Raw genomic sequence first — 12,378 nt, forward strand, 5'->3', positions numbered from 1 at the left:
GGTGACAGTGCTGACCACTGCACCACCGTGCCAACCACAAAACAAGTTGACAATGCCGAAATTACAAAAAAAACTGACATTAGTAGGTCATAAATTCATGCGAAGGATCCCAGTGTTGAGCAGCTTCTGAAATCACCAGCTTCTGGGAAGAAGACACATCAGGGGTTAGAAAAGAAGAGCGAATGGAAAAGTCAGCATGCTGTGTCAGACATGAAGTAGAGAGATTAGTAGAGTAAGAAATACAAGTCACAGTTTTTGGATGCAGAAGGTCACCGAGCAGCTTCAGGTGTCTGCAGAGCCTGCAGCCTGTTGTTACACATTCAGTCCATGTGCGTGTGGATCACTGGTCTTGAACCTTTTGGTTTGGCCATTTATATAACAGTAACAAGTTTGGATTTGATCTATCCTAACCTACTGTACCTTGTGAACAGGAGGAGATCGGCTGGAGAAAGGAGGCTTACCACCTCCTGGTGTTTGCCACAGACGATGTACCCCACCTCGCTCTGGACGGCAGGCTGGGAGGCCTTGTGCAGCCTCACGATGGACAGTGCCACCTCAACGAGAGAAATGAGTACAGCGCTTCAACTAAGATGGTAAAATTGCTCATACCCATGGTTGCATTATTGGCTGGAGATGGTCTGAATATGAAATTCATAGCAAAGCTACAGCTGGAAATGCACTACACAGTTTTCATTCAGGATTTCTAAGCAGGATTGCATCTGCACCACTTGGTTACCTGCAGGTGTGTGAAGAGAACAGGCTCCACCCAACATGAATCAGAGTGTATCAAACATGTTTGATTTTTTTTTTTCAAACACTGGGCACATTAGTGTAATGTACAATGAAATGGCAATGAAAACAGGTGGAAGATTAGTTGTCATTAGCTTGTGTTGATGTTATCTCCTCTATCATGTTGCGGCTAGCGTTAGCCCACATAGCCTTGCCTTGACTCCTTTGTTTAACAGTGCCAAAGGGTATTTGATTGACTCACCTCCAACTCCCTCTGCAATCGGTAGTTCATTCTCTCCGCATCCATGCCTCCATGTCTTCACCCAAATGTTTTTTTTTCTCTTTTTTTATATTTTATGTGGTACAAACTGACACATATTGAGGGAGCTTGCTGCAGTATACAGAGAACTTTAGTTCTTGCAGTTGACTTCATCAGAGTTTGTTACATTCTGTTGGCTTCATTTGAAGTTAAAAGACATTAAATGTGCAATTGCCGGCTTTTCAGTTATCTTGAAGAAAAATCTGGAGCATGTCAGTTAGTGAAAACGACTCACATTTTTGTACTCTGTGAGGATCGTGGAAGTTGTCTGGTGTATCCAAAGTTTAAGATGCTATAAAAGTTTGTAAGCATTTCCAGTCCCTACTGGCTACATTAGTGGACTGGAGGATGTTAAGGCCTATGTGTCAACTAAAACAGTCTTTAACACAGGGAATGTCCTCTTGCATTCTTTAAATCCTTCGACGTTGTGACCAAGCACCTTGAGTAAGAACGTGTGCTTATTGATCGCAACATCCTTTGTTGGTAATTGCAGAGGAAGGAACCAATACGCACTTCCACACCTGGAGGCGAACTAATAAAATCCCAAAATAGACGCAAGACTTGTGAACACAGCTCTCGAGTATGTGTCGCATTAAAATAGGGGTTTTCTTAGTTTTTATGTGTCATAATGCCAATCAGTAGCAATAAGATTTAGATTCAATAAGATGCAGTAATGACACACTAAGAAAGTCTTTTGCTCTCTCTGTAAGTCCGAAGACGCCAGAGGAGTAGTATAGCTATCAAAATTGATCAGTGTCATGTGGATGGCACTGTGCTCCCTTTTACTGGAGACAATTTTCATTTAATTTTCTGGTTTATTTTCATCTGAGAAGGCTTTCAGAAGACCATTGATATCAGTTTTTAGCTTCTAAGAGGCAAACAGTAAAATGAGGAGAATCTTGAATATTTATTTAAATAAATTCAAATTGGTCAGCCTTTTTTTTTAAAAAAATTAGTATTACTTCGAAGGAACAGGGAACACAGTTAAGTTACTCACTCATCCTGTGCATTATTTCACGGAGAGTATATATTCACAACCCTGACGAAAACACAAGATATGCATCCAAAAATTCTATTAAAACCGAAAAAGTAAAATAACTGACTCTTATTGGATGTTTTTGCCTTTTAATAAAACGTGAATTTTGCAATGTTCCCGCCTTGCTTTGTTCAGTCTTTCCAAACTTGAGGCCCATTTCTTTATTTATGGGAAACAATATAGATCTTTGGACTTCAACTGATCCAAATATTTAGTGGGTCAGTTGAACTGCAGTCTGGAAGAGGAAATGTTTATATTTGTCATCAAAAAGAGATAAAGATCTTTTCTTAAGGAGGACCCCCAACAGGCCTTAGTCTGGCAAAAGGCCAACAGAACTATGTAAACACAAGGTCACAAGAGCCTCCACATCTGTTAGCTTAGCATGCTAACTGGGATGTCCATAAACCATATGGAACCATAATGCTCCGTCTTCTCTCTCTCTCTTTCTCTTCCCTCTCCCTACAGGACTATCCTTCTCTGGCACTTCTGGGCGAGAAACTGGCAGAAAATAACATTTTCCTCATCTTTGCCGTGACAAAACGGTTGTACATTATTTATAAGGTATTTTACCATTTTGATTTGTATATTTTATGAATGCACTTTCCAACTACTGTGAATCTGAAACACCATATGTGTCCCTTTTTATATTTCATGTCATAAAGAATTTTACTGCGCTGATACCTGGAACCACGGTTGAAATCCTGGACCAGGACTCAAAGAATGTCATTCAGCTGATCATCACAGCCTACAATGTGAGTAAAGGAAGTGTGTGTCACCTTCAATGTGTGTGCATGTGTGTATTGTGGAGTTTCCTGTTTGGGAGTGTGAGTAGAAGCCAAAGGAGGGAGTTTGAGAGTAAAGATAAGAAGTGGGGGAGGAAAAAGGAACCAAATTCTTGGAAGTCTTGTCACTTATTTGACACACTTAATGAGCCTAAACGAGCTGGATTTTTCATTATGGTGGAGAGGTGAGGATCTGTTTGGACAGCTAACTCGGCAGGAGCACTTCAGGGTTTTCTCTGACAGCCACCTCTCACAGGGAGGGCATAAACGACCACGACAGGCAGTAAACGTCAAATAACTAGTGTTTTTATCTTTTTCTATTTTACAAAATAGATATTCTTTTTTTTTTTGTCATGCACGTGACCGTTAATTCACTGAAAAAGGATCAATACTTAAACGAAGAATAAATTATTTTTGGTTTTAGCTAATGTACAGTAATTATTTAAATCTTTCAAAAATGACCAATTTCCTCAATTCCTCAAAAGAAAACTTAAAAAAAAAAAATTCTTAAGTTTGATATAAAATTTCGAATATGTTTTTGATAGGCGTTGTAAAAAAAAAAAAAAGTACAACTTTAGGAACGACTTTTTACTCTTAAGGTTTAATGTAATAGAGGGAAATGTCCGGGCTGCTAACTTAGCAGCCTCGCATGCGCAGCCTCGCATGCGCAGCCTCGCATGCGCAGCCTCGCATGCGCAGCCTCGCATGCGCAGCCTCGCATGCGCAGGCTCCTGCGTGTCTTGCAGAACTACGCAAGCTGCACTTCCCAGGTCAGAAAGCCTCTATCTTCTGTTAAATTTTGCGGTGTTTTTTGGGTATTTTTTTTTTGCCATTGTAGACAGCATCATGACTCAAATTTATAATAAACAATCGGTATTGTATGTCTATTTAGAAAAACACAGATATTACTGATCATTTTGAAATGCGTATTTTTCAATTCAAACATAACTTAAAGTCTCATTAAAAAAAATCAAAACCTTTGCGCAGTACTTCAAATTGACAGTGTTTTACTAAATTATGAGTAGCAATATATAAAAATATCTTTATACAGAAATTAAGCCGTTTTTGCAAAATTTTTCTTTTCCCTTTTAGAAATAATTGCATCTGGGTTTTTTTTCGGTTCTGTAATTGAACAGGCTTACTTCAAGATTGGGATGTGGTTGATCATGAAGCAGTAATTTGTTTTTTTTTAAGAACTTTTCATGCTTTGTTTTCTTTATTACCTACATTCAGTTTGATCTTACATCCAGTCGCTTGTGGGAAGCACTGCCTGACTGTAAAAGTGCTCTGGATAGTTAACTTATTAATTTGAAATTCACCCATCAGCACCACACGAGCTATTGCACACATAGTGATGAGGCTTGTCATAGCGTTGGCCATGAAATAGGTCTGAAAGTGGTCTTAAAATGTCTTGAATTTAACTTGCTGAAACCTGCAAGAAACCCTGTGAGAGGTAAAATACATTTTGCAAATGTCAAATTCTATGATGCTTTGAATTAGAAAAGCTAAAGAAAGACTGGAAAAACTACAGTTAAATTGATAAATATACTAAATTAAAGTCCATCACATAGTTGCAAGAAAAAGACAGATATGTATAGATATACTAAAAAGATGGGTGGTGCAGTGGTCAGCACTGTCGCCTCACAGCAAGAAGGTTCCAGGTTCAAGTCCTGGCTCCAGCACAGGATCTCTCTGTGTGAGTCTCCATGTTCTCCCTGTTCCTGTGTGGGTTCTCTCTGGTACTCCAGCTTCCTCCCACAGTCCAAAGACATCAAGAGGGGACGAGGCTGATTGATACTCTAAATTGACCGTAGGTGTGGCTGTGAGTGTGAATGATTGTCTGTCTCTATGTGTTGGCCCTGTGATGGACTGGTGACCTGTCCAGGGTGAACCCCGCCTCTCCTCCAAAGGCTGCTGGGATAGGCTCCAGCCCCCCACGACCCTTAACAGGATAAGCGGTAGAAAATGCATGGATGGATACATGGATGGATCGATACTAAAGAGATATAGTCCAGTTTTTCCCTGCTTTTGGGTTCAGGTTTAATGTAGCTATTCATCCCCTGTTCTGAAGAACTTAGGACATTTTGTCTTATGACAGTGACGCCGTACACTAGCAATATACACAAATGGTCTATTTAATGTTACATTTACTTCATGAAAACATTAGTTTGAACTAATTTTTGTTCATTTAAGCCAATATGATTTAGAAATAAAGATAACAGGGATGTAAACATTAGTCGTGTACTGAACGCCACATACAAGATGACTAATATTAATAAACGCAGATGTTTAGTTTGTTTTGAAATAATGTAGAACATTTATTTATACTCCCTAATATGTCTGCCTGGCCCCTAAGCTGGAGCCTGGTGTTCATCTGGTTGCCTGCCTTCAAAACTATTTGTTGTTCTGTGCTTTTTGGAACTGAAGACTGAATTCACATTTTCCTGCGTGGGTGTTCAGTCGGGAGGAAGTAAATCTTGTTTTGGCATGGCACAGGGCAGTGTATTCTCAGTCTGCACCGAAATGTGTTTCAAACAGGGATCTGACATACAGAGTGTGTTGGAGGGAGCCTGAACGAAGTGTTTTACTCATGGCCTTATTAACATTCCTGCTGCCATATTCTATCGACCACACTCAGGTTGTTTGCTTGATGTGAGCTTATGCTATGTAACCAACTCATTTGGCTTTGACTGTAGTACAAAGCTGCTGTTTGCTGTGTTGTGTTGAGGAGCAGCAATCTTAAGCATGTCCACAGGTAAAATCTTGATTTGCCTTAAAGGAATACACCAATTTTGGAAAAAATCTTCTTATAAACCATCCTTCCCCCAAGTCTAACAAAAAGATGGATCCACTTCTCTCCTCTGTGCATACAGTAGGGAGCTGAGACCCACAAAGGCCAGCTGACTGCTAGTTATCTTTGCACAATGAATGGTAGTGGATGGTAAATGTTAGCTGTCTTGCCCACTCAGCTTCCAAAACCTTTAGGTTCTTGTATGCAAGTTCTCATTCAAATAAGCAAGGTTCGTGATCTTTCTCCAGAATGAATCCTCCTCATTGGCTTTGATTAATTGTATTGGTTTATTTTCTGGTGGTCTTAATTTGTTGGCTGAAGTTTTGAATTGTGGTTTTCCTCACTGAATCCAGTCAGGAAAGTCGTTCTGACTACATATCACATTCAAAAAATTACAGTATCTCTCAATTTTTAATATATTTTATAGTGACTATGAAACACAGCCCAAGTTCTATTCATGCAAAGACCGTTTTGGTGAAAAGTGTCTTAGATGGCTTTTGATGGGGCATGCTAACACTTCCCACCCATTACCATTCACTGTGCTAAGCTAACTGGTGGTCAGCCTGTCTCTGTGGGTCTCAGCTCCCTATTGCTGCCCAGAGGAGAGAAGGTAATCCATCTCCTCGTCTTGCTCTGGAGAGGTTGGCAAATTAGTGTATTTCCCAGAAAGATGGTGTCAACTATAATTGCTTGAATGATGTGAGAAATGGGAGTCACCGCAGATCAGGTTTGCCCATGTTGTACAAAGCCAGATGCAGCTGTCATTACACATAGCACACACACTCAGACTCATGCATCCTGCGTCCATGCCCTCAGTGTTGGTGGTTTTGCTAACATGGACTCTTCAGAGTTTACCCCATGTTTTGCACTTTTTCCCTCAACCAGTTATAAAGTTCAAATCGTAAAAAGCCAGCACTCATTCTGAAATGAACTTCTTTGTGGGAGACGTTAGTAGTTTAAGTAGTCAAAGAGCACAAATGGCACTGCACTCCTGCAGCAAAGCTAACATTTACCTACAAACGCTGTGCTTTCCTCAGAACATCCGTTCCAAAGTGGAGCTGACAGTGTGGGACCACCCAGAGGACATAAGCCTGTCCTTCACCGCCACATGCCAGGATGGACAGCCACTACCAGGTTTCCGGAAGTGTGCCGACCTGAAAATAGGAGACACTGTGAGTCTGTGTGCACACTCACATGCCATCACACTCACCTCCTATCATAAATGTTTGATGCAACCCCTTGGCCATTTTTGCTGGATTATGAAAACACATGATACAAATACATGAAAACTCTGCCACTTTCAGAAGATCGATACTCATGTTATGTGCATGAATAGTTCGCATATTTATGTTCAAAAAATATAACTGTTTAGCTTTTATGGATGTAGTGTTGAGCATTTTAGTACAACTGAGTAAATATTAGAGTCTGTACACATCAAAAGACTGACTGTCTCTTGACTTTTTCTGCCACAGCTGCAACGTCAGAAGAGCACTTCTAGTAAAATTGTAGGCACGTGGGCTGGAATTCAGAGTGTAAAGCAGTTTGAATTGATGTCTTATTCAATTCATATTTCCTAGCCTTTGTGCTTGACAATATATGTCATACTACTATTCTCCCTGCTCACATTTATTACATGGCATTTTGACCTGAGCGGTTGCAGCCAGGGTTTGAGTTAAATTCAATTGTATGAGAAGGAAGTTGTTGTGGGTTTTTTTTTTTCTGGGCAAATAGAAATCATTCTCGCTGTTGCTCGCTACAGATTTTGTGCTTGAATGTGTTGGCAGGAAAGTATCCACTTGTGTTTGAGTTTAAAGAAGTGAAGCCGACAGCTTTTAGGTCAGGTCAAGGATGCTATTTTGGATCAAAACTGGCATCCTGAGTGGGTTCATTGGGCTTTTCTGGCTGTGCTCTATTTGGGTGGGTCAGGTCCAGGTATTGTGCATGCTGACTCACTGATATAGCATGCTGGGACAGAAGGACCACAGGTGTAAACATTAACTCTAACTGTTGCTCCATTCCGTTAATTGTCCCAGCAACCACATCTGTACCAGTTAGTCACATCAAATCAGCTTTATTCGTCACATACGCGTCATACATTCTACAACCTGCTGTGAAATGTATGTATGTGAAATGTTCCTCCTCCGGATGCTAACACATTACAAAACAACAAAGGACAACAGTATAAAAAAAGTGAGTAAATACACAATTAACTAAGAAATATTTAAAAATAAATATGAATATAAATATAAAAAAAACTGTATATGCAATGTGCAGTTGTAAGAGGGGAAAAAAAGTCAGTGTTTGACGAGGCATCTCCCTGAAGGCAGCAGTGAAAACAGTTTACCAGGATGAGTGGGCTATAGCAGCATGCACCATACCAGAGCCCTGGGTCTGGCTCAACAAAAGCACTTTTAACATAAGTGTTCCTCAAAAGGACACATCGTCTATGTAAAGGAATAATTTTCAGACACCTTAAATGTCTAGTTGAACTACTCTTTGAAATTATGATGAATTTTTGACATCTCATTTCACATGCAAACCTGGTGATACGTGAGTCATTTAGTTTCCTCACATGGCAGAAAGCTCAACAATAAAATGACTTGTGTTTGGTGTCAAGGGTTTAAGACCCCTGTCATGGGACTTGCATGTTGTGAAAGCTAATTGTTTTCTCCATTGCAAGACCAGAGCCCGCCCTTACCTGACATTTTGGACTGAAACCCTTACTAGACAAATAGGAAAATATGCCGGTCAATTAAATGAATGACGGCCCTTTTGATTCCACCTTCTCTTCTTTGTCATCTTGTATGTCGTTCTGTTGTTCTGTGCATTTTTCTATGGATGCGTTCACCCAAAAAAGCACCATAGTTTTCCCTCAGCTCTCTTCCCTGGTGATGAAAATTGAACCTTGTCAGGTGTCATGTAAACACAAAAGACACAATTCCAAAGAGACTTTTAATTCAAGACGTTTGAAATAATTGATATCTGAGCAGTTCTGCTGAGAGACCCTTACATATTTGTCATGTGTTTCACATTCTTCTTACTGATGTCCCCTTCTGCATTTAGCTGTTAGCCTGTATGCGCTTTGACCCCGGGTCCTTCTGTAATTTTTTTTGTTTTGGTGTATTTACCTCTACCGTGGAGGTCATGTGATCACAGGCATTGATTTGTCCATCTCTTGGCAGGAAACTTAAAAAGTCCTTGGTGGATTTTGATGAAATTCTGTTCCATGATAGAGCCTAGATTTCAGAAAAATCAATTAGATGCAGGCATCGATGTGGATCTAATGATGTCATCTCATGTGGTGGAGGAGGTATGCGTTTGAGTACCCTCTAGTGAAAGTGACTTCATTTGTGGTTACCAGGATGAATGTGAAACTTTATCCTTGTATGTATTTTGGGTCATTTGACCCCAACATAATCATTCAGAGCTGTGGTGCAATATTTATCTCCCAATGAACAAAGAATGAAAGTTGTGAATTGGCTGGAGGACAGACTTGGTGTGGCCTTTCTTGCCACGTCTTCCTGGCTTATGAAATCCTGCTGTGATAAAATTGTGTGGCTCTACTGTTTTTCAGAGACAACAGGAAAGTAGCCACAGTAAGAAAGTAAATACTTTGTCTTCCTTTCCTGAACCAGCCTCCATGTTGGTATGGAGCTCTCAATTTTGTATTTGAACTTGGCGTGTGTATGAACGAAGACGGAAGCACAAGATTTATTATCACACGTCTCTCTCGGCAGAGGAAATTAATTCCTGAGGGAAAGTTTGCTTCTCAGCTGAAATCAATCAACAGTGAAGACATTGTCGGGAAACGCGTCTAGTCTCACCCCCGCTGGCGTCCAGAACAACCGCACTTTTGTCTTTAAAATATTCCAATTGTAAACATGGATGATGAAAAAGATGGTTCCCATCAGTGGTAACTTTCCCGAGTTGTGAAAGTCTGTCTAATAGGATTACAAGCTGCTACGGTGTTTCAGTGTGTGTTCGATAAGGCTTCAACCTCAATAATATATGATTCAGAGGCAGACTTCCTGGATCATTCATCCTCTCACTTGTACCTGTCGCAGCATGCCCACATGAACGAAGCCCACACACACTTTTACTCTGTCTGAACATGCCTTCATGGCACCTCAATTTGTCCTTCACCTGGAGATTTCACCTCAATTTTAGACATTCCATTGCTTCTTTTTTGTTGTTTGCTGTATTTCAACTAAATATCTCAGATATCATGTTTATTCCCTTTTTATATTCCATGCGCCACTCTTGATCTGGCCCCAATTCCATATTGGTCATAGCGAGACTAGAAATCGCCGATTAAACTAGATGCCAACCAGCTTTGTGATACTATTCATTCTAGGAATTAAAGTTTTAAAGTGATATATCACTTAAACTCTCAAGCACATCCTCTGTTTTAGCCCATATCCTCTTATCAAACCATATGATCATTACTCTACAAATACTTAGATTTAAGCTAATAACTTACTATAGGAAGGGGCACCATCCAGTTCAACTGAATGCAACAGATTGTTGCACTTGTAATGCAAATCTCTGCGGATGAATGAACATATAACTAGATCAAGACGAAGCGGATTTATACGGGATTGTGTGGTTAAGAGTTTACATACAGATATTTTTAGGTAGTTTTGCAGTTGTTTATAGTTGGTGGCCATGGGACACCATTAGCTTCAAGCTGAATATACAGTACATGTCTGGCTCCTTCTGCATTGTGGAACTCAAAGAAGTGATGCAGTGGTGGATCATCTGTGGGCTCCAGACGTCTATTTGTGATAATTAAAGTGAACGTACACTACAGGAAACATCTTGTAAAGATGACGGGGCGAGAGGAAGCAGTACACTACCTTATACCATCTCATGAGGTAAGTAGACGAAAGCAGAGCAGATGGATGCAGTGCAACAAGTTGCGATGGTTTGTAGAAAATGAATGACAACAGGAGGACAAAGGAATCTAGATATAAATGTGGCCTGTTCTACAGGGGGATCTAGGGGTCATTTTTAGATGTCTATCAACGGTAGTGCCATGTACTAACTAAAATTAGCCTACTGTTGCTAAACGAAACCGTTAGCTGCTTTACAATCTTTATTCTTTATTTGATGTTTTCTTAGCTAGAGATGGCATTTTAGATGTTGCCCTGGTGGATATCTGTACACTCAGAATGATCCAGTGTTTGTGTGAAGATGTGTGTATTGTCCATGGCCTTTCTGTCTCTGGTGATGACCAAAGCAAAGGTCTGCTAACAGAACAATAGTACGTGCTAATTGCTGCAATGCTGGGATCCCTCCCCTCAAGCCCTGTGTGCTCTTCGCTTGGTTGCTTAGCTTTCTTGGGACAGTGTTCGGGTGGGAACTGCTAGTTGAGAAGTTGAGAGTGATGGAGGCAGAATGGCACCCATGAATGGAAGGGGGCTCTCTAAATAGCGTGGGTGATGGGTCTTGCTCATGTCTTTTGTCCTCAGTGGTGAAAAGAGATGGAGGATAGCAGGCAGCACAGTCAAGCGGGTGCCAAGCTTCCTGGGCTTTAGTCAGGATAAGGTCCCGTCTACGGCCCTGCTGTCAGTCGCTGCGTCCTGTCTGTGCTCACCACCGAGTCTGATGCTGCATGTCAATGACCTCGCACAAAAGTAGACAGGAGAAGAAATGCCAGCTGGAGTGTTTGCAGTTAAGCCGGCATTCTTTTCACTGTAACACTGATTTGAACAGACTCATGCATATGAATGAAGCAGAGTCTCCACTCACACTCTGCACATCCTTCTTTTCAGATATTTTAATATAAACCAGAAGGCATTTGAGTTAGATTACATGTTGTGTTGTTTAACCTTTCCTATGGGGTTTTCTCAGTTAACTGAATTAGAGGGAAACACACAAATGCCAGCATCCCAAAATGAATCCATTGTAAATGTTTTTACCCTGAGGAAATCTGAAATTCCGCGCAGCAATTTTCTAATGTGTTTGAGTACAAATGATTGAACAGTATGATTTAAATGGTTTGGGTATTTGACTGGACTGCATCGAGAGTACAGGACCAGCTGTCTGTGTTGGATCACAGCACTCCTCAGCAGCAGCATGGGCCTCTCCCCCATCTCTCCTCGGCAGCAACTAAATACCTCATCCACATCGAAAAAGCAAAATATTCATCCCTGACATTGCAACTTCCTGCTCTATAATTCAAATTCAGTTATATATGTTGATTAATCTATTGGTTATTTTCACAGTTAATCAATGAAGTGTTTCATCTGTGAAATCTCAAGAAAATTAGGAAAATGCCCAAAGTGACATCTTCATTCATGTTCTGTCAAAAATTGACAAAAAGCAGCAAATGTTAGTCTGGAACGGATTAGTCTGGAATATTTGACATTTTTTATGAAAAAAGACTGAAACAGTTAATTGAGTATGAAAGTATTTGGCTTTTCATATTTTTCTGATCAACTATTGGTTGCAACTCTAACTTGCAGCAGTTCCTCAGTGTTGCAACTAAGCGCTCCACTGAGATGATAGGAGTACGCTCAACGTGTCAATACATGCGACTCTTCTACAACACCTGTGCAGGTGTGCAACATAAAGGATCCTTGCAATTATGTTGTTAGACTCTGCCATTAACAAAAAGCATGTCGCACTTAAAATAGATACTTTTAGTGGGCAAACTGTCCCCTAGTATCATGAAAAAGTGCAGCTGTTTGGTGTCCTGGTGTTCTCGATCAATAGTGGA

General features: G+C 40.5%; 1 protein-coding gene and 1 long non-coding RNA gene across 2 annotated transcripts in view; one reads left to right on the forward strand and one right to left on the reverse strand.

The window, feature by feature from the left end:
- The window catches only part of itgb5 (integrin, beta 5), a 50,744-nt gene that overhangs the window by 3,840 nt on the left and 34,526 nt on the right, over positions 1-12,378 (forward strand). Inside the window, exons 6-9 of the mRNA XM_086220754.1 lie at positions 432-593; positions 2,550-2,645; positions 2,747-2,836; positions 6,695-6,829. Coding sequence (XP_086076880.1) covers positions 432-593; positions 2,550-2,645; positions 2,747-2,836; positions 6,695-6,829 — 483 coding nt within the window. The remainder of the gene's footprint in view (positions 1-431; positions 594-2,549; positions 2,646-2,746; positions 2,837-6,694; positions 6,830-12,378) is intronic.
- LOC147252429 (uncharacterized) lies at positions 8,402-9,684 on the reverse strand. Its single transcript, XR_015118757.1, has 3 exons — positions 9,482-9,684; positions 8,786-8,893; positions 8,402-8,542 (listed from the first exon to the last, which is right to left on the reverse strand). It is a non-coding gene; the product is annotated as an uncharacterized LOC147252429 (long non-coding RNA).

The sequence above is a fragment of the Aulostomus chinensis genome, chromosome 12 (assembly GCF_037954235.1).
Source record: "Aulostomus chinensis isolate RoL2024-O1b breed Wild chromosome 12, RoL_Achi_v1.0, whole genome shotgun sequence".
Lineage (NCBI taxonomy): Eukaryota > Metazoa > Chordata > Actinopteri > Syngnathiformes > Aulostomidae > Aulostomus > Aulostomus chinensis.